Source organism: Ipomoea triloba, chromosome 14 (genome assembly GCF_003576645.1).
Source record: "Ipomoea triloba cultivar NCNSP0323 chromosome 14, ASM357664v1".
Taxonomy (NCBI): Eukaryota; Viridiplantae; Streptophyta; class Magnoliopsida; order Solanales; family Convolvulaceae; genus Ipomoea; species Ipomoea triloba.
The window spans coordinates 9,911,298-9,933,570 of NC_044929.1; the positions used below are offsets into that span (position 1 = coordinate 9,911,298).

At 42.4% G+C, this 22,273-nt stretch overlaps 2 protein-coding genes across 21 annotated transcripts in view; one reads left to right on the forward strand and one right to left on the reverse strand.

The window, feature by feature from the left end:
- The window catches only part of LOC116003921 (F-box protein At1g61340-like), a 36,555-nt gene that overhangs the window by 13,036 nt on the left and 1,246 nt on the right, over nt 1–22,273 (forward strand). The window contains exons 2-3 of the mRNA XM_031243861.1: nt 7–59; nt 151–229. Coding sequence (XP_031099721.1) covers nt 40–59; nt 151–229 — 99 coding nt within the window. The 5' untranslated portion in view covers nt 7–39. The remainder of the gene's footprint in view (nt 1–6; nt 60–150; nt 230–22,273) is intronic.
- On the reverse strand, nt 18,839–22,083 carry LOC116004179. Of its 20 annotated transcripts, XM_031244122.1 has the most exons (8): nt 21,922–22,083; nt 21,766–21,825; nt 21,594–21,678; nt 21,001–21,201; nt 20,427–20,518; nt 19,254–19,464; nt 19,146–19,175; nt 18,839–19,027 (listed from the first exon to the last, which is right to left on the reverse strand). In XM_031244122.1, exons 3-8 carry the CDS (start codon nt 21,612–21,614, stop codon nt 18,992–18,994), a joined length of 591 nt encoding a protein of 196 aa, XP_031099982.1. In that variant the 5' UTR covers nt 21,615–21,678; nt 21,766–21,825; nt 21,922–22,083; the 3' UTR covers nt 18,839–18,991. The 20 variants fall into 20 exon arrangements, 9 of the variants coding, with proteins under 9 accessions (XP_031099982.1, XP_031099979.1, XP_031099985.1 ...); XR_004094759.1 differs by having other exon boundaries at nt 18,839–19,175; nt 19,254–19,351; XR_004094758.1 differs by having other exon boundaries at nt 18,839–19,175; nt 19,254–19,427.

Below are 22,273 nucleotides of genomic sequence, written 5' to 3' on the forward strand. Positions count from 1 at the left end.
CTCCAGGATCCAGATGGCAAGTGGGTGGAAGACAATGATATGAATGTGGAGATACTCAGGTATTTCAATGACATTTTTTCTTCTGCGGGTTCTACTTCAAGCTTGTTTTCCCAGTTTCATTCACGTATCACTAAGGATATGAATTTACAGTTATTGGAGCCATTTACAATTGACGAGGTTAAAGCTGCTCTTTTTGACATGGCTTCTGAGAAAGCGCCTGGACCGGATGGTATGTCTCCTTTTTTTCAACATTTCTGACCAGTTGTGGGACATGACCTTTATATGTTTGTTGTAAATTGTTTGAACACTTGTACCTTTCCTGAGGGTCTTAATGACACAAACATAGTTTTGATCCCTAAAAAGAAAGTTCCTGTTAAAGTTTCTGATTTGAGGCCGATTGCCTTGTGCAATGTGGCATATAAGGTAATGGCGAAAGTGTTGGCCAATCGCATGAAAGGGATCCTGAATGTCATTATTTCGCCTACTCAGAGTGCATTTGTGCCGGACAGATTGCTATCTGATAATGTGATTGTGGCTGGAGAAGTAGGGCACTTTTTGCGCAGGAAATGTAATGGAAATGTGGGTTGGGCCGCTTTAAAACTAGATATGGCCAAAGCCTATGACCGCATGGAATGGTGTTTTTTGGAAAGGATGCTAGTGGCTTTGGGTTTTGACCGTAGGTGGGTGGACTTGTTAATGTTCTGCGTGAAATCTGTACATTATTCTATCTTGGTTAATGGAGATGTGGCGGGCACAGTTAACCCTACTCGGGGAATCCGTCAGGGTGACCCGTTGTCTCCTTACTTTTTCATTGTCTGTGCAGAAGGATTATCCTTGTTGTTACAACGGGCTGAGGCTCGGGGTGATATCCATGGCATTAGGATTGCACGTGGAGCTCCGTCTGTCTCGCATCTCTTGTTTGCGGATGACAGTTTGTTATTTTTTAAGGCCACCCAGCATGAAGTGTTGCAGATTAAGAAGTGTTTGGATGAGTACTTACAGCCTTCCTCACACAGCCACGCCAATTCGAACTTATATGTGTTAGGAACATAATGTATTAGGTTTTGATGATACCAAAATGTATTTTAGAATCCCCTAAAGTCTCGAAAGATAGGAATCAATGTAAGTTCGACAAGTAAACTAATAGCGAAAATACAACCGGGTAACTTGAGCTCAACTCGGAAAATATTTAAGCTTGAGGTAAACTTGTGTGAACATCTTAGAAAATCTCGTGTTGTAATCCTATAGATAGATCAGAAGAAGGCACGGGACAACACTGGAGGAATAAGGGTCTGCGAGACATCAACTAAGTCTCGAGACATAAGCATAGTTCGAGAGGTAGGACCTCTCGATACAACAACCCAGTTCGAGACATAAGCAGAGTTCGAGAGATAGATCTCTCGATACATGGGGATCAAGACATCAAACAATCGAGACATCAACTTTGGTCTCGATAAACTGACATTTCTCCAAAAGGCTGAATGACGGTCAGGAAGCATGAATAAAGTTTGGAGAAGAAGAATATCATGGAGATAAAATATTAAGGAGGTGCCAGAAGTGGATGCCACATCAGAATTCCACAACAAACGGATAGAAGGTGCACTAATCCAAAGTCGGTCTTATTCCCTAGAACGAGGATCAATGGGAATTTAAAAAGAGTAACTTTTACCAAAAGTAGCAAGTGGAGCATGGACTCAAGAAAGTGGATTATGGAATATCCACTACCAAACAAAAGGTTCAAGTTACAAGACCACTACTCCATGAAAAATGCTGAAAAGATGCAAGTCCCATACACAGCATGGGAGACAAATTTCAAACGGAATAATTTTCCCTCCAACGGAATTATTCCTTAACTCTCATATAAAAAGGACGTGAAGACACGAAGGGAAAAATAGGGAATTTTCGTAAGAGGTTGGTTCGATTCGAAAATCTTAAGAGGTGTCTGCTTAGAACGTTCAAAAGTGCTGTCAACTTGGAATATCATCCTGATATCAAAACAGCGAAAAACACTTTTAGTGCAATCCTTCCAGGGAGTTTCTGGAAGAAGAGTGGATGTAGGCGGGTTGGCCGAACCACTTAAAAATCTCTCTCGCATTTACTTTCTGCTTTTATCTCTCGCTATCTAACTCTCGAACTGCACTGCATATAACGCACCTCTCGAACTAACTCAAACTCGTGCTAACTAAAAAGGGGATAACATTTCCGCTGCGCATAAAACTTTGTCTTCATCTTGTGAGGTATCGGACCTAAACATCCTAAGTCCAGTACACACGAGAAGTCGAAAAAGATTTGCAAAATCTTATACAAGTCTATTCACCCCCCCCTCTAGACTTGTACCCCATCCCCTTGGGACCAACAATTGGTATCAGAGCAAGTTCCCTGATCGATATAAACCTTCGTTTATATTGCCTTGAGATCTTTCTTTAAAAAATCTTTTGAAAAAGTTTTCAAAGCACGAGACAATTTTTAAAATGGATAGCATGTTGTCGAGACATCTTCTTTTTTATCTTAGTAGGTTCGATGACTGGAAAACACGCATGCTTGCGTATCTATCAGCCCTCCATGATGAGATGGCCGAGGTTATAACTTCTGGACCAGTCAAAATCTTAATGGTCAATACTGCTGCAGCTCAAACCCAAGACACACAAAAGTACATCCCAAAACCTAGGGAAGAATGGACAAGTGATGATAGGAAGAGAAACAACCTGGACAATATTGCCAAGGATATTCTCTTCAGAGCTATAGACGAAACCATCTTCCCAAAAGTGAGAAAGTGCAAAACGGCAAAAGAGGTATGGGATACTTTGATGTTAATTGGTGAAGGTGACGAACAGGAAAAGGAGAACAAGCTCACCGTGGCCATGAAGAAGTTCGAGGACTTCAAGATGAAGCCAGGGGAGAGCATCGACAGCATGGAATCTCGGTTCATGAAGCTATCAATCGAGATCAGTGATCTCGAGAAGGAGATTCCACAAAAGGAGCTAAACCTGAAGGTCTTACGAGGCCTTACCAAGGAGTGGGAAATGAAGGTGATCACAATGCGTGATCACAGGGATTTGAAGAACACCACAACCGACCAACTTTTCAGAGATCTCAAAGCCTTCGAATTTGAGATGCTTCCGAGAGATGAGGACGTGGTGGACAGACGGAATGTGGCACTGGTTGCTGATCAACCATCCACCTCTTCAAGGTCAGATCCTAATCCCACTAATATGTTATCTGACGAACAGTTTGCTCTCTTCATGAGGAAATTCAGGAAATTCATGAGGAAGTCAACGGAGAGCAACACAAGTTCACCTTCCTCCTCAAGAAGGAACAATGAGAAACATTCATCCAGAAGGATAGAGGAGGAAAATCAGGGTCTCTGCTACAACTGCAGGAGACCAGGGCACTTCAAGGCTGAATGTCCTTACCCTATGGTAAGTAAGTATCAAGGCCAAGAAGGCAGGGATTCCAGGAGAAAGGAGGAATCCAAAGAGAAGCCAGCACAAAGTGGCTTCAAGGGAGATTCAAGGAAACATCTGCGCAGAAAGGCGCTTGTTGCTGAGGAACTCGAGAGAACAATCGAGGAGTCCGAGACATCGAGCTCCAGTGAAGGCAGCAGTAGCTCAGAAGATGAAAGGGGACTCATCTGCTTATATACCGAGGAAGAAGAGGATCAATGTCTAATGGCCATTAACAATGAGGACACCAGGGACATATGGTTCATTGACAGTGGATGTTCGAGACATATGACGGGAAACTTAACACTGCTAGAGAACATCCATCCTATCGAAGGTCCCCTGGTGACATTTGGAGACAACGAGAAGAAAGGACGTACAAAGGCTGTTGGTGAAGTTCATAAGAATGAATTGGTGATCAAGGGGGTATCCTACGTTGAGGGGCTCAAATTCAACCTCCTTAGCACAAGCCAGTTATGTGACAAGGGCTACAGAGTAATCTTCACCAAAGGCAAGTGCCAAATCATTCAAGAGGAATCTCTCGAAGTCGTCCTGGAAGCAGCAAGGAAAGGAAACATGTACATAGTGGATTGGAGATCTGTCAAACCATCCCTATGTATGCTGGCTAGGAGCAAGGAAGACTTATGCTGGGATTGGCACAGTAAGTTTAGCCATCTGAATTTCAAAACTATCAACAAGCTTACTAAGAGGAACCTTGTGGAAGGACTGCCCAAAGTGACGTTTCGAAAGGATAAGATATGTGAGGCATGTCAACGCTGCAAACAGACCAAATCCTCTTTCAAAACCAAAGCCGAGACATCATCTACTAGACCACTAAGTCTTCTCCATATGGACTTATTTGGCCCAGTAGACCCACCCAGCATGAGAGGAAGAAAGTACACTCTTGTGGTAGTAGATGACTACACAAGATTCACCTGGACCGTGTTCTTAACCAAGAAAAGCGAGACAAAAGTTGTCTTACCAAACCTTCTGAGGTAGGTTCAAATTGGAAAGGATGTCTCGATACTAAAGATTCGGTCAGATCAAGGTGGAGAGTTCGTTAATCAAGTTATCGAGAGCTACTGCAACGAAAACGGTATTCATCATCAATTGTCAGTTGCTCGAACGCCTCAACAGAACGGAGTTGCTGAAAGAAGGAACAGAACTCTCAAGGAAGCCGCAATGACCATGCTCTCGCAAGCTAACATATCTCAAGGATTTTGGGCAGAAGCAATCAACACAGCATGCTATACCCAAAATCGGTCCTTGATCGTGAAAGGAGTTGGAAAGACTCCATATGAGTTGTGGAATGGAAGAAAACCGAATGTAAGCTACTTCCACACATTCGGGTGCAAATGCTATGTCCACAACAATGGGAAGACTAAGCTAAGGACTTTTGATGAAAAGGCAGATGATGGAGTATTTCTGGGATACTCATCGACAAGTAAAGCTTTCAGAATCTTCAACAAGCGGAGATTGGTGGTTGAGGAATTCATACATGTCTCCTTTGATGATAGAACATCAACAGATCAACCACAAAAGTCAGTGGAAGCAGCTGAGGAAGCTCAGTCGGAGTCAATCGAGAGATTAAACTCACCTCTTGATGGGAAGAAACCGATAGTTCGAGACGTAGCGGAACTTCAGTCAGAATCAGATGATGAAGAGCATACCAAGGAAAAAGCTCCTAACTCAGTTGATCCTATCCAGATCATAGATGCTCAACCCACATCTCAACCTTCAACAGAAGTATCAACTGAGGAGCCACAACCCGACCTAAGATGGCTGAGAAGTCACCCTGCGGATCAAGTGATTGGAGATGTACGTGACAGAGTTCAGCATACCGAGAAAGCATGTTTGCTTGCTTTCTATCTCAAATTGAGCCTAAGGTGATCGATGAGGCTCTATGTGATCCAGATTGGGTACAAGCCATGCAAGAGGAACTTCATCAGTTTGAACGAAACGATGTTTGGGAACTAGTTCCGAGACCTCATCATCAGAATGTCATTGGTACAAAGTGGGTTTTCAGAAACAAGATGAATGAGGATGGAGTCATTGTTAGGAACAAGGCCAGACTTGTTGCCAAAGGCTATTGTCAGGAGGAAGGAATATATTTTGATGAAACCTTCGCTCCAGTGGCACGTCTCGAAGCCATACGCATCTTTCTCGCATATGCCGCCTTCAAAGACTTTAAAGTATATCAAATGGATGTCAAGAGCGCTTTTCTGAACGGACTTCTCGAAGAAGAGGTGTACATTGAACAACCTCCGGGTTTCTTGAAGGACGTGGGAGCTGACCAAGTATACAAATTGAAGAAGGCACTTTACGGCTTAAAACAAGCTCCGAGAGCTTGGTATGATACCTTATCCTCTTTTCTACTTCAGTGTGGGTTCACCAAAGGCCTAGTGGACAAAACACTGTTTAGAATTAAGGATGAGGATCACATCTTATTGGTGCAAATCTATGTGGACNAACAAGCTTACTAAGAGGAACCTTGTGGAAGGACTGCCCAAAGTGACGTTTCGAAAGGATAAGATATGTGAGGCATGTCAACGCTGCAAACAGACCAAATCCTCTTTCAAAACCAAAGCCGAGACATCATCTACTAGACCACTAAGTCTTCTCCATATGGACTTATTTGGCCCAGTAGACCCACCCAGCATGAGAGGAAGAAAGTACACTCTTGTGGTAGTAGATGACTACACAAGATTCACCTGGACCGTGTTCTTAACCAAGAAAAGCGAGACAAAAGTTGTCTTACCAAACCTTCTGAGGTAGGTTCAAATTGGAAAGGATGTCTCGATACTAAAGATTCGGTCAGATCAAGGTGGAGAGTTCGTTAATCAAGTTATCGAGAGCTACTGCAACGAAAACGGTATTCATCATCAATTGTCAGTTGCTCGAACGCCTCAACAGAACGGAGTTGCTGAAAGAAGGAACAGAACTCTCAAGGAAGCCGCAATGACCATGCTCTCGCAAGCTAACATATCTCAAGGATTTTGGGCAGAAGCAATCAACACAGCATGCTATACCCAAAATCGGTCCTTGATCGTGAAAGGAGTTGGAAAGACTCCATATGAGTTGTGGAATGGAAGAAAACCGAATGTAAGCTACTTCCACACATTCGGGTGCAAATGCTATGTCCACAACAATGGGAAGACTAAGCTAAGGACTTTTGATGAAAAGGCAGATGATGGAGTATTTCTGGGATACTCATCGACAAGTAAAGCTTTCAGAATCTTCAACAAGCGGAGATTGGTGGTTGAGGAATTCATACATGTCTCCTTTGATGATAGAACATCAACAGATCAACCACAAAAGTCAGTGGAAGCAGCTGAGGAAGCTCAGTCGGAGTCAATCGAGAGATTAAACTCACCTCTTGATGGGAAGAAACCGATAGTTCGAGACGTAGCGGAACTTCAGTCAGAATCAGATGATGAAGAGCATACCAAGGAAAAAGCTCCTAACTCAGTTGATCCTATCCAGATCATAGATGCTCAACCCACATCTCAACCTTCAACAGAAGTATCAACTGAGGAGCCACAACCCGACCTAAGATGGCTGAGAAGTCACCCTGCGGATCAAGTGATTGGAGATGTACGTGACAGAGTTCAGCATACCGAGAAAGCATGTTTGCTTGCTTTCTATCTCAAATTGAGCCTAAGGTGATCGATGAGGCTCTATGTGATCCAGATTGGGTACAAGCCATGCAAGAGGAACTTCATCAGTTTGAACGAAACGATGTTTGGGAACTAGTTCCGAGACCTCATCATCAGAATGTCATTGGTACAAAGTGGGTTTTCAGAAACAAGATGAATGAGGATGGAGTCATTGTTAGGAACAAGGCCAGACTTGTTGCCAAAGGCTATTGTCAGGAGGAAGGAATATATTTTGATGAAACCTTCGCTCCAGTGGCACGTCTCGAAGCCATACGCATCTTTCTCGCATATGCCGCCTTCAAAGACTTTAAAGTATATCAAATGGATGTCAAGAGCGCTTTTCTGAACGGACTTCTCGAAGAAGAGGTGTACATTGAACAACCTCCGGGTTTCTTGAAGGACGTGGGAGCTGACCAAGTATACAAATTGAAGAAGGCACTTTACGGCTTAAAACAAGCTCCGAGAGCTTGGTATGATACCTTATCCTCTTTTCTACTTCAGTGTGGGTTCACCAAAGGCCTAGTGGACAAAACACTGTTTAGAATTAAGGATGAGGATCACATCTTATTGGTGCAAATCTATGTGGACNTAGAAGGGAAATCCTCAGTCAAAGTACCCATGGGAACCTCTCTACGTATCGATGTTGACAGTGAAGGTCGAGAGGTCGATCAAACTACATATCGAGGTATCATCGGATCTCTTCTTTATTTAACTGCTAGTAGACCAGATATATCATTTGCAGTAGGTGTATGTGCTAGATTTCAGGCAAGTCCTAAGGAAAGTCACTTAAATGCATCTAAAAAGATCCTTAGATATCTCAAAGGTACGCAAAGTGTTGGACTTTGGTATTCGAGAGGTGGATCTTTCGAACTTATGGGTTATTCAGATGCGGACTTTGCCGGTTGTAGAATAGATCGAAAGAGCACATCAGGGACATGTCAGTTTCTAGGTGGAAGACTTGTCTCATGGTTTAGCAAGAAACAGCATTCGATAGCTACAAGCACCGCTGAGGCAGAATATGTAGCAGCTGGAAGTTGCTGTGCTCAGGTTTTATGGATGAAGCAACAACTACTGGATTATGGTGTTGAATGTAAAGAGGTTAAGATCATGTGTGACAACACAAGTGCTATAGCTATCACTCAGAATCCAGTGTTACATTCAAGAACAAAACACATTGATATCAAGTATCACTTCATCCGAGACCATGTTGAGAAAAAGGATATAACTTTGGAATACGTTGCAACTGAGGAGCAACTAGCAGATATTTTCACAAAAGCATTGTGTGAAAATAGATTTTCTCAACTAAAGTTAGAATTGGGAATGATAGAATTGGGATAAGTGATCAAATCTTATCTTCTTGTATTTAGTGCCATGAACTGTTTCGCATGTGAGGGGCGGTTTCATCAACTTTATGGCAGCTTTGGAGTTACACAGCATTGAATGATCATTCATATGGCATCCCGTGACTCAACAGTGGTAACTTCTTTGGGCTATAAATAGAAGGGTTTTCACATTAGTTTATGTCATCGACTTCTTCATGGAGAAGAAGAAAGGAAAAGACGATGTACCGTTCTGGTATAGAGGAAGAAAATCAGCAACGAAGTCCAAAGACTTTCAAGGAGAGAACTATCCAGAATCAACGAAGGGTGTACAGATTACGGAGCTTCCTGATAATCCAAGCAAGCATCCTATTCCCATCCAAGGTAAATGGATCCCCAAATGCGAGGAGATCCACAACGATGGGATACTGAAGTCAGGAGAAGAGTCTTGCACAAGTGGGACTCCTACCGCTGCACATTCTGGAAAAAGGACCTCCCTCAACCAAATGGAGAAACCAAGGGAAAGGGAGATGAAGCCTGTGAGGAAGGCAGCAGCGGATCGAAGAACAAGAAAGGGAGTAGCCACCTCTAGTTCTGTTATTAGGAAAAATAGGACTTTAGATGGCTAGTTCCTGTTCTAACGATAGATTCCTATTAGGCTATCCAAGGCCAAACAAAAGTTTCTATGGAATCTAATAGGATATTGATTCATATGTAATGTTTTTGAAAATCACTAAATGAACTTAAGGAAATGTTCCAAGTGATATCTTTTGATGAATCAATCTTGTCTCCGTATCGCAATCTGTGTTCGAAAGGTAGTTCGAGAGGTACATGTTCAGTTTGCCTATTTGTGTTATGTCTCGAAGAAGGGTAGTTCGAGAGATCACTTCAAAAGATATCAAACTGACTATCTACGTATCTCTAAATGGAGGAATAAGGAGGGTTAGGGATCAATCACTCAGGGGGAAGATCCTTAACCACAGAAATGCTCAGATGGAGGAATAAGGAGGTTTAGGGATCAATCACTCAGGGGGAAGATCCTTAAACTAGCAAAATCGAGAGTTTACCTTCGAGAGGTAAAACTAATGAGCTCAACGGATATATGTGGAATGGCTAACTTTGGACATTAATGTTAGCCACGTGGTCTTCGGTTACTGACGGTTTTCCGCTCTTAAAGGCATTATCTTGATAAGTGGGAGCATGCTTATATAAATATCATATCTTTATACCCCACTATCCAAAACCGTATTATATCTTACCAAAATACCCTTACCATATCTTACATACATAACCGTTATAAAGGGTATTTCTGACCTTTAAATTCTTTTAAATTAATCGGGATCCCTTTTCGGGTCAAGCTCTTAACCCTACCCATATATCCAACCCGAATCCACATGATATAAAAGCCAAATTCTTCTTCCTTACCCGGATTCAAGCTCAAACCGAATACCCAAAACCCCCAAATCCTAAACACTGTACACATTCCCTCCAAAACCTCAAATCTGTCAACTATGGCGTCTGAATCCTCCACATCAACCTCATCTTCCGACGCATATCAGAGGGAGTTGCGACACTTTCGCACTCAGATCAAACAAGTCAAGGCGGGGAGTATCCTTGACAAAAACGGCTTCATCACCCACTCGTCAAATCCAAAGATGGCGGAGAAAGTCCTCATCACCCACTCGTCAAATCCAAAGATGGCGGAGAAAGTCCTGAACACCCACTCGTCAAATCCAAAGATGGCGGAGAAAGTCCTGAAAAAGTTTGAGTCAAATCCAAAGATGGCGGAGAAAGTCCTGAAAAAGTTTGAAAAGGCAGGACTAATGAAATACATGACGCACGACTACCGAACCATTCACGACCTCGACTTCACAGAATGGTTCGCGAATGCTAAGGTCACGAAGGGCAAGATTGAAAGCCGCTTCAATGAAATTGATATTACAACCTCTGTAGGTGACCTCAGAGCGGCATTCGACTTCGCGACGTCGGAGGAAGCAGTCCAGCACCTCTCGGATTACGACTTGGACAAGCAAGCTTTTTGGGATAAAATCCGACTGGAGACTGCACCGCCCAGAGCATCCTCTGCCCTCCGCAAGTTCCACCTAAAGGAGAGGTTTGCTCTTGCTGCCGATCTTATAATGAAATTCCTGCTCGGCAAGGTGTCTGGAACTGACGAAATCAATCTGGACATCCTCAAAATCCTCCACGCCATCTGGAACAACAACAAAATGGACTGGGCACATATCATCTTCAATTTTCTTCAACAGCAGGTGCAAGGATCAGTCTCCAACACCAACCTGACAATCAGTAAAAAGGTTGGTTTCGGTTTTGTTGTTCAATATCTTCTAAGTTTGAAGGGCTTAGAACTGAGGGAAGGGCGAGAGATTCATCGGAATACCTATATGGGTAGGACGAAATCTCAAGCTTCAAAGGCTAAAGGTGTTAAGGGTGCCATCTCATTATCCTCTTGATAACCTGATCAAGAGGATCACCTTATCGAAAAGGGCTAAGAAAGCCAAAACCATCGCCATCACTCAGATTCGAGAAGTAACACCTTCAGCAATCCAAGAACCACTTGATAACAGGGCACANACTCGTCAAATCCAAAGATGGCGGAGAAAGTCCTGAAAAAGTTTGAAAAGGCAGGACTAATGAAATACATGACGCACGACTACCGAACCATTCACGACCTCGACTTCACAGAATGGTTCGCGAATGCTAAGGTCACGAAGGGCAAGATTGAAAGCCGCTTCAATGAAATTGATATTACAACCTCTGTAGGTGACCTCAGAGCGGCATTCGACTTCGCGACGTCGGAGGAAGCAGTCCAGCACCTCTCGGATTACGACTTGGACAAGCAAGCTTTTTGGGATAAAATCCGACTGGAGACTGCACCGCCCAGAGCATCCTCTGCCCTCCGCAAGTTCCACCTAAAGGAGAGGTTTGCTCTTGCTGCCGATCTTATAATGAAATTCCTGCTCGGCAAGGTGTCTGGAACTGACGAAATCAATCTGGACATCCTCAAAATCCTCCACGCCATCTGGAACAACAACAAAATGGACTGGGCACATATCATCTTCAATTTTCTTCAACAGCAGGTGCAAGGATCAGTCTCCAACACCAACCTGACAATCAGTAAAAAGGTTGGTTTCGGTTTTGTTGTTCAATATCTTCTAAGTTTGAAGGGCTTAGAACTGAGGGAAGGGCGAGAGATTCATCGGAATACCTATATGGGTAGGACGAAATCTCAAGCTTCAAAGGCTAAAGGTGTTAAGGGTGCCATCTCATTATCCTCTTGATAACCTGATCAAGAGGATCACCTTATCGAAAAGGGCTAAGAAAGCCAAAACCATCGCCATCACTCAGATTCGAGAAGTAACACCTTCAGCAATCCAAGAACCACTTGATAACAGGGCACANTCAGGCTACACTAGCCACTGAGGTTGAGAGAGTGCCCCCTACCAGGTCTTTGTCAGGAGCTTTATCTGTAAGTCTACATGCTGATGATGATGCTGAGGGTGCTGATGAGTCTGTGGTCGAGCCTCGAGAAGAGGTTCGAGAGATTGAAGGTACTGGGATCAGTGATCCAGTACAGACAGAAGTTGAGGAACCACGAGAGGTGGTTCGAGAGGTAACAGTGGAAGCTGCATCGGCAACAGAAATCCTATCTGCTGGATCTCATGACTTTAATGATGATGCTACTACTCAGTTAGATCGCCGTGGTGAAGATGCCTCTGACTTCTCCAGGGTTCTTCGATGGATAAACTGGAGAACAGGGCCTTTTGATCAACTGATTGCACTAGCAGCAGATATGGAGGCTGAGGAGATGTTCGCGTTGAACTGGTTAAACCTCACAGAACTCCCAGCCAGTGAACTTCTTGACCTTGCCCATGAGATACACGTAACCAGGAGAAATCTTGGTCGATCTGACAAGGGAAAGGGCATAGCTGTTGATGCGCAAGAAGCTGAAGCCGAGCCTGTAGTGGATCCTGAATATGCGCAAGAAGCTGAAGCCGAGCCTGTAGTGGATCCTGAATTAGAACAAGAAGCTGAAGCCGAGCCTGTAGTGGATCCTGAATTAGAATCTCAATTTCAAGAAGATATCAGGCTCGCCACTGCATTATCCTTGGGACATCAAGTAGAGAATACGAGAGGTCCAGGAGAGACCTCTAGGATTGCTCGAGATGATTCTGAGAACCCAATACCAACAGCCGCAATCCCCTTGTCTCAATTAAATTTCTCTGCTCTGGACGAACAGGTAGCAGCTTCGAGAGGTGAATCCGAGACCTCTGAAGCACTTGAGGTGGCACCCAGCTCAGTCATNACCTCTGAAGCACTTGAGGTGGCACCCAGCTCAGTCATACTGCTGCCAGCACCTGAGTCCACACCCTCAAATGACACCGATGAAGCACAGACGATTCGAGAGGGTGAAATACCGTTGCTCCAAATGAGTCCACTCCCAGGTTTTCCCATCGATACGGAAAGAGACAGGTGGAATGCACCAGCTGCTCCTGAAACAATAGTGATTCCTGACTCACCTGAGCAAGCTGAGGTACAATCTGATGAGCAACGAGAGCAAAATGTCCCAAGTCCTGCTGGTTCGAGAGGTACTGAGGAGGACGGTGCGACCATCAAAGGTGGAAACAGGGAAGCACCTGTCGACACTTCGTCTCCAACCCCACCAGCAGATGACCAAGTTCCCAGCACTGGTTCGAGAGGTGACGCTGAGGGGGAACTTCTATTGGATGGAAACCGGGAAGCGTCCAATACCGAAGAACCCTCCCTGGCTGATCCAATCTCAACAAACGCTGAAGCTGAGGCTCCAGGTTCGAGAGGTGAAGAGCAAGAAGTGATCCATCCCTCAGGTGGAAACCGGGAAGCGCCTGACATGGAGCTACCTTCGCGCTCTGAACCCAGTGTCCCTGCGACCCCTCAGACACTCAATCGAGAGGTGGGCTCGCAACTGCAAGTCATGGGTGGAAATCTGGAAACACCCAAGTCCCCTCCGACAAAAGGTACTTCTCACTTCTCTTCTTCTACTTCTGACTATGATCAACAGGCAGAAGAAGCCTTCATTGGCGAGATGCGTCAATTCATGGCCGATCAATCTCAGAAGATGGCTCAGATCGAGCGCATACTGACCATTGTTCGCAACGCTGCAATGCCTGCGGCTGGCACAAGTGAATCTCAAGCCAGCCATGACGAACTTCTCGAACAGGCAGTATGGGCTGAGGATGCAGCACGGAAAGCTGCAGATGAAGCTGCTGTAGCTCGAGCAGAGGCTGCAAGTGCGAGAGCTGAATTAGCTGAGATACGAGCAGAGCTTCGAGCCTTCCAATATTCCAGTGAACTTCGACAGGATGTGATGAAAGCACTACTCGATGATCTATCGAACCAAGTACCTGCCCAACTTCAAGCACTCTTCGAAGGCATGTCCACCCTTCTTTCCCGCACAGATGATGCCACCAAGGGGGAAAGGACTCAGGAAAGGACATCAATAACTAGCAAGAAGAGAAGGGCAGCAAGTGAACCAGCTGGACCTCCTCCAAAAGTCCCAAAGACAACAAGCAAGGCAGTGGAGGAAGCCAAGAGGAAGGAGGATCTAAGGGTTCAGCGCACAAAAGAATTAGAGAAGCGAAGAGAAGAAGACAGAGAAAGAAAAAGGAAAAGGCAAGAACAACAAACAGAGAAAGAAAGAAAAGATGAACAAAAGATGATCGCCTTCAAGTTCGGAAATAGAGAAGACACCGAGCAAAGTCTCGTCCATCAGATCTTCAATCTGGTGAAGTATGTTGGAATGTCTCTTCACAGCAACATGTCTCCAGAAGAATATATCTACTGGTGGAAGAATGAAGTAATTGAAGGTGAGTTTGTTGGGGAGGCTTTCAGAAACTACCTATTCTTCCATGTCACAGATGACTATCTGAGTTTGGTAGACACAAAAAACCCCATCAAGACACGAGAAGCAATCAACAAGAAGATTCTAGCAAACAAGAAGTAAGCTCTCGTAGTCCATAACTCTTTCTTGATCATCTCTGATTGTTCTTGATCTCTTTTGTCTTCTTCTATTTTATCTTTTCTGCTAAAAGTCTTGTAAAACATTCCAGTTATGTTAATATATATATATCTTTTGCTGGGGTGTTGCGTGAGTTCTTACTTCATGTTTTAGCAGATTAGCTCACTTGTCAAACTTACCGTATGCGCTGAAAATAAAATCAATGTTCTCTTCTTGCTAATCAGTCATACGAGTAAGTATAAGTGTTGGCATCATCAAAAAGGGGGAAATTGTTAGGAACATAATGTATTAGGTTTTGATGATACCAAAATGTATTTTAGAATCCCCTAAAAGTCTCGAAAGATAGGAATCAATGTAAGTTCGACAAGTAAACTAATGGCGAAAATACAACCGGGTAACTTGAGCTCAACTCGGAAAATATTTAAGCTTGAGGTAAACTTGTGTGAACATCTTAGAAAATCTCGTGTTGTAATCCTATAGATAGATCAGAAGAAGGCACGGGACAACACTGGAGGAATAAGGGTCTGCGAGACATCAACTAAGTCTCGAGACATAAGCATAGTTCGAGAGGTAGGACCTCTCGATACAACAACCCAGTTCGAGACATAAGCAGAGTTCGAGAGATAGATCTCTCGATACATGGGGATCAAGACATCAAACAATCGAGACATCAACTTTGGTCTCGATAAACTGACATTTCTCCAAAAGGCTGAATGACGGTCAGGAAGCATGAATAAAGTTTGGAGAAGAAGAATATCATGGAGATAAAATATTAAGGAGGTGCCAGAAGTGGATGCCACATCAGAATTCCACAACAAACGGATAGAAGGTGCACTAATCCAAAGTCGGTCTTATTCCCTAGAACGAGGATCAATGGGAATTTAAAAAGAGTAACTTTTACCAAAAGTAGCAAGTGGAGCATGGACTCAAGAAAGTGGATTATGGAATATCCACTACCAAACAAAAGGTTCAAGTTACAAGACCACNGAAAAACCTGAGGCTTGAGGCGGGCTTCGTGATCAAAGCTCAAGCGCTCGATATTGTACTAAACAGGGAAGTTTTAGTGCAATCCTTCCAGGGAGTTTCTGGAAGAAGAGTGGATGTAGGCGGGTTGGCCAAACCACTTAAAAATCTCTCTCGCATTTACTTTCTGTCTTTATCTCTCGATCTAACTCTCGAACTGCACTGCATATAACCGCACCTCTCGAACTAACTCAAACTCGTGCTAACTAAAAAGGAGATAACATTTCCGCTGCGCATAAAACTTTGTCTTCATCTTGTGAGGTATCGGACATAAACATCCTAAGTCCAGTACACACGAGAAGTCGAAAAAGATTTGCAAAATCTTATACAAGTCTATTCACCCCCCCCCCCTCTAGACTTGTACCCCATCCCCTTGGGACCAACAATATGTTTTCTTAGATGCACGGAGACGGGTCGGGACCAGATTTAGAAAAATGGCACAATGATTTGAGGTCGTAGTTAAGATATTAAGAACAGACGCATCATTATAAACGTCCATCCAATCCAAGTTGGCAACCACTCTATCAAGCTTTTCTTCGACCCAAGCATCAGTTCCTCGACCTTTTTCCCATGTAAACCGATTACCAGCCATCCCAATATCAATCAGATTGCAGTCATTAAGAGCGTCATTAAAACCATCTATAAGAGCAGTAGGGTGAGGGTGAACACCCCGCTTCTCATACGGGCACATGATATCGTTGAAATCCCCAAGGACAACCCAAGGAAGAGTGGAATTGACCTTAAGTTGACGCAGCAGATCCCATGATTGCTGTCTTCTAGACCTTTCAGGGTAACCATAAAAGCATGTTAGTCTCCACCGGGGTTTACCAGGCAGCGAGACCTCCACGTCAATGTGATTATTTGAAAAGCTAAGCAACGAAGCCATTCCCGAGTCCCTCCAAAACAGAGCCAGGCCCCCTCCAAGACCCACTCTATCGACAACAAATAAACCTTCGTACCCCATTATAATCCTCACTTGTTCCATATGAGCCAAAACATACTTTGTTTCCATTACGAACACAAAATTGGGTTGCTGCCTGGACACCAAGCCCAGAAGTTCGCGAACTGACCGAGTGCTACCCAAACCTCGACAGTTCCAACTTAACATACTCATTGGGAGGGGCGGGACTGGACCTCCAGACCCGCCAAAAGCAAGTTTTTTGGAACTTCCTCCATGACCACATCTTTTCCATTCGAAGCACCAACATCAGAACCCTCCTCACGTCTGCGCTTTAAATCACCTTGCATCTCTTTGGTGACGTCAAGCGCAACCAAAGAACCTGTACCAATCGAAGTGCTAGCACTAACCCCGTCCTTGGGTTTAGACGGAAGTCCCGGCAATATCCATTTAGCACCCACCGGTTGAACCTGACGACGTGAACCTGCACGTAACCATGAGCCATATGGAAAAGCAGAAGGTTCGATTCCTTCGTCATACACCTTCTTGCAGAACTTATCAGAATGCCCAAGTATCCCGCAACAAAAACAAAAAGTACTTAAACGTTCATATTTGAACGTGACCCATTGCGACGTACCATCCTTGCAGTTGAGCTTGATCCGCCGCTTTAAAGGAGAATGAACATCCACTGTAACCCTTATGCGATAATAACTACGTCGACTGGTGCCAAAATTGTTTGGATCCGCTGCCAAGAAAGATCCCACGTAGTCTCCTATCTGACGAATGAATTCACTAGAAGCATAGACAGAAGGCAGATCGTGTATCTGGATCCAAAAAGGGATGGAGTCCAAACATACATCCTCCGGACGCACACCCTCTGGGACTTCCTTGCACACTAGCATATTATTTTCGAATGACCAAGGCCCATCATCTAACACACGCCGCATATCTTTAGGGTGTGGAAATTGAAACAGGAAAAGATTTTCTTCAAGCGGGAGAGTAACCATCCCCATCATAGGACGCCATACTGAAGCAAGGACCTGCTGCATGTGGTCAAACTTAACCAGACGATCGGTGAGGAAGCGACCAACAACATCCCAATGTGTGACGACATCCGAAACTGCATTAGGGTCGGGTGCCTCAAGGCTCCCCGCCTCCTCCTCCTCTATCGTGAGCTCTGAACACTTAACAATGATGTCACTAGTGTCCATAATCCCAGAAGAAAAGGACAATACCAGACAGAGACGAAAAAACAGACAGTAAAACGATGCAGACAAGCAACAAAGCTGAGGGAAAACCCTAGAAAACCTAGGGAGAATACTCTCTAAGAAGAAACCCTAGAGAGAGCGCCACGTTTTTGTAACAGCTTGAGTTATTCATCCTTATTATCTATTCATGAAGCTTTGTCCTTTTATAATGATTTGTTGGAGCCTTTGGTTTGCTCATAATGACAAACTTTGGAATAATAAAAATACTCATGCTTTGCTTATTATGGAAAAAGGCAAACAATTTTATGAGATTGTCACTTATGCAACAAAATGGACTAAACCACAATCGAGTTGGCTCAAGATTAATGTGGATTCAGCTATCAACACCAATATTAGTACAAAAAAATACATACACTACACCTATAAATGCCTTTCCGCTGAAAAAATTGCCATTTTGGTCCAATGACTATTGTAGTAGTGTTAATTGCTATCCGCGACTTTCAAAAATGTTAATTGCGTACCTTGACTATGCATTTTTTATCAATTTTGATCATGCCGGCCAAAAGTGGCCGAAAAATTTTAAAGGAGAAAATATTAAGGGCAGTTTAGTCATTTTACTTTTTCTTTCTTTCTTCTCCGACTTGAAGCAAAAAGTCACCGTGGCTCCGCTAGAGCTGGTGGCGCAAACCCTCACTACCAAGGCGGAATTCAATTTCACAAGTCCAAAGGTCAACACATACTAAAAAATCCTATGTTAGTTAACACAATCGTCGAGAAATCTGGCATCAAACCAACCGACGTCATCCTCGAAATCGGTCCTGGTACTGATAACTTGACTAAGAAGCTTCTAGAAGCCGGAAAGTCAGTCAGAGCTGTCGAGCTTGACCCTCGTATGGTTCTCGAGTTGCAACGGAGAAGCAGGAGGGTGCAGAGACGTGGTCGGAGAAGAAAGAAGAAAAAGTAAAATGACTAAATTGCCCTTAATTATTTTCTCCTTCAAAATTTTCCAGCAACTTTTGGCCGGCAATTTGACCGGCGTGACCAAAATTGATAAAAAATGCATAGTCAAGGTACGCAATTAACATTTTTTGAAAGTCGCGGATACCAATTAACACTACTACAATAGTCATTGGACCAAAATGGCAATTTTCTCCTTTCCGCTACACCTCTACGGATGGAAGTGACTCTAAAAGTCCTTGGCTTTCCGCTACACCTCTACAGGTGTAGCGTAAAATATTTTTTTTAATTAAAAAAACATGTATATATATATTCTACTGATGGAGGCAAAACATTTTTGGTAATTAAAAATCTTGGCCATTAAGTAATGATATACAACTAAAGTCACAATGCAAGCAATATAACAAAGGAACAACAGCATGGGGTTAAACAAAGCAAAGAAGAAGATAACACATAAGCAGCACCGTCTCCCAATTATAAAGCATGTGCCCCCAAGAAGCTCTCAAACACCTGACAGATACGCATTTATGTTTCGATCATTCAAAACCCAAGCATATAGAACAAGTTGTTGCAAGCAGACCAACATCAGCAACAACTCAACAACTCTTAGTATTAACTGCAAGCTCACCTCCTCTCCAGGCTGACCAAGTACTAAAACCTATAACATAGTGAGTAGATGTCATGCAAACAAGCTAAGGGCAAAAATACCAACTTGGACTGCATATTCTATAATCACCTTAATACGAGGAATTAAAAAATTTCTTGGAACAAGTAAGCCTGTTGAGGTAGCATATTCTTGAGCAGCTAAAAGCTTTGCCTGTGTAAAGCGGATACCTTCAACAAAAAGTGCCAACCAAAAAGGCAGTGGATAATCACTTAACTGTTGAAGATATAGAAACAAGGACCTCCACTGCATATAATAAATTTGCACCAAGGTTAATACCATCCTGTGAAAATAATGATTGAATAATGTCACAATTAGACCAGCATAACTCATACAACAAATGGGGTTAAAATGTAATATGACGTACAGACAAAAGGATTCACATATAAATGTTATTGAATAACCTTTGTGATTTCAAAGAAAAAGCTCAAGACTTTCTCAACTTCCAAAGATCTGGTTTTGCTGCTAAGCTTCAATTTTTCAATATCTATTACAAATGCTCTTCCCACAACAAAAGAAAAATATATGTGTTTCTACTAACCTGTAAGACCGTTCGAGTTTGGTTTATAATCACCATTCACCATAAGATTAAAAAAATAAAAAATAAAAATAAATAAATAAATAACAGTAAAATTCCCATTCATAGTTAGAAGTAATGAAACATTAACTCAAAATTACATTGCACAAAAGAAAGGGAAGTATCCAAGAAATATATAATTTCTTTACAATTTCTTAAGAAGAAAATAAATAAAGTTCACAGTTATATAGCAGATGATTAAACAAATTATTAACTCAGAATTGACCTGTACAAAACAAAATATAAGGATCCATGAAAAGTCAACTAGTTTTATAATTTGTTAAGGAAATAAATATATCTCTATATGATAAATTTTTTTTCTGGTGTACTTATATAGTTATATCTCACAGATGATATTATTAAACAAAATATCAACTGCAAAGTAAACTGTATGTACAAAAGGCAAGGATATAAGCAAAGTCAAAAAAAAAAAAAAAAAAAAAAAAAAAACCTTTGCTGTGGAGTACTTGATAACAGAATAAATAAATAAATATATCTAAGAATGTAAATGTAAATGAAATTGAAAACACAAATTCTTAAACTGCAACTTTATCCGGTCATCATTTCAACTTAGGAGAATATTCTAGTACACTTAAATTTAAATGTCATAAAAAGAATGACACACTACAGGGAAATAAGCTAAGAAGACGCAAAAATTACTCCCTTACTTGGTAATTAATTGAGCTACATCTGCCTGATTCTTCACTAATTTACAGAAAGCATCAACAGTCATAGTCATAATCAAGGCTTTTTCCTTTTCCTGCCCAAAGAAAGAACACTATGATGTTGTCCAGTGTATGAATTGATAAAATTAAACTTCTCTTTATGCAAACTAAGAAAAGCCTTTTCCGAACTTGAAGAGTGGAACTCTTCCCAATATCTCTTGAAGTCCAATTCCAGTTCTCGTTTGCCTCTGTTTTCAAGGTCAGAGGTGAAACAAAGAGAAATATAAATCAATATATTTAAGTAACTAAAGTAAGTGATGAAAATTTCACAATTTAATTTTCTTCCTCTCATAGATTCACTTGCAGATTATTATAATGCATAATTCATAATTCAGAGCATCAAGCAAGGTGATCAAGTAAATACTTTCAAATAGCATTTTGGCTCAAGGGAAATCTTTAGCATTTACATATAAACACTTGAGCGGTCTATCATTCTCCGCTCCTACAAGAGAAGCATTTGTAAGATTATAAAATATGAGAGTACCTATGTACAGGACATAGAGGGAGTGTAAAAGACCTGCAGTGGAGCAAGCTTTGTCTTCTTCTGAGCAATGTCTGAGAAAGAACAACTGGTACCCCAATTTTTTATACTGTGAAACCCAGAGTATCTAAAATGCATGCCACAAAAGATGATGCCCCAAGCAGGCCTCAGTTCACTGTGTGGAAAATAGTAAACGCTCCTGGCTATTTCCTCACCATCCAGAAGATTCAGAATCTCCTGCACTTCAATCACTTAAGCTTTAGTACTTAGTAGCCAAGTAAAGATTTCGTAAGTAGGCATCTGAGCACCATTTATAAACCAAATAAGTAATCAATAACATTGACTTTCCATTACAAATATCTGAAGTAAAGATTTCAGAACACGACTTAATAGCAACAACAATCTCTTTAATGACCACAAAGGTCTGACCATTTTAATTTACTTAGCCCATGAGTGGGGATGCGCGTATAAATCAATAATCATACTACTCTAAATCTGAAAATTATTTTATCAAGTACAAAAAGGGTTGATAATGACATTTTAAACAAACCTGAATGTTAGAAGAATTTCATTGAACATGTTGAGGACAGTGGCAAATCTATTTTCCTTAAATAGTAAAAATACAATACCTGGTTGATCCTATTGAGCATAAGACAGAGTTGGGCTCCGTCACCGTCAATCCCTCCGGCAGACTGTTGTTTTCTTCTTTAACTTCTAAAACAAAAGATAGAAATTAGTGGGCTATCTTCATCTTTTTTTCTAGAAGAAGAGGAAGAAACATCTGTATGAGCCCAAACCTACCTGGCCAACTAAAGGCTCAATAGGTAGCCATTGGAGCGCTCAATCTGGATTTCAACATCCCTGCGGCGGTCGCGAAGGGTTTTGTGGACGGCATCTTTGCGAAATAAATAACCAAATATTTGAAATACATAAATAAAAGTTCGAAATTAGACTTACCGGCAGCTCCTGCGGATAAAGGGCAGCTCCTGAGGCTTCGACGGTGGCGTCGGAAGGCAGCTTCGGTGGAGGAAGAGCGGCGACGGCGTCGGCTGTGGCCATAATAAGGCGATGGAGAAGAGAGGGAAAGGCAGAGATCTGTTGGCGCTCGAAAATGGCGAGGAGAGCAGATCTGATTTTTATTTTTAATTAGAGTCAATTCCTTTTTTGTCCTAGACTTATAGTGGCATGGACAATTTTAGTCCTCCATAAAAAATTTAGACAATTTGTAGACACAATTATCGTGACGAGGACAATTTTGGTCCTCTGTCTATTATTTCGTTAGATGGCCGTATGAAAAGGGGTAATCGCG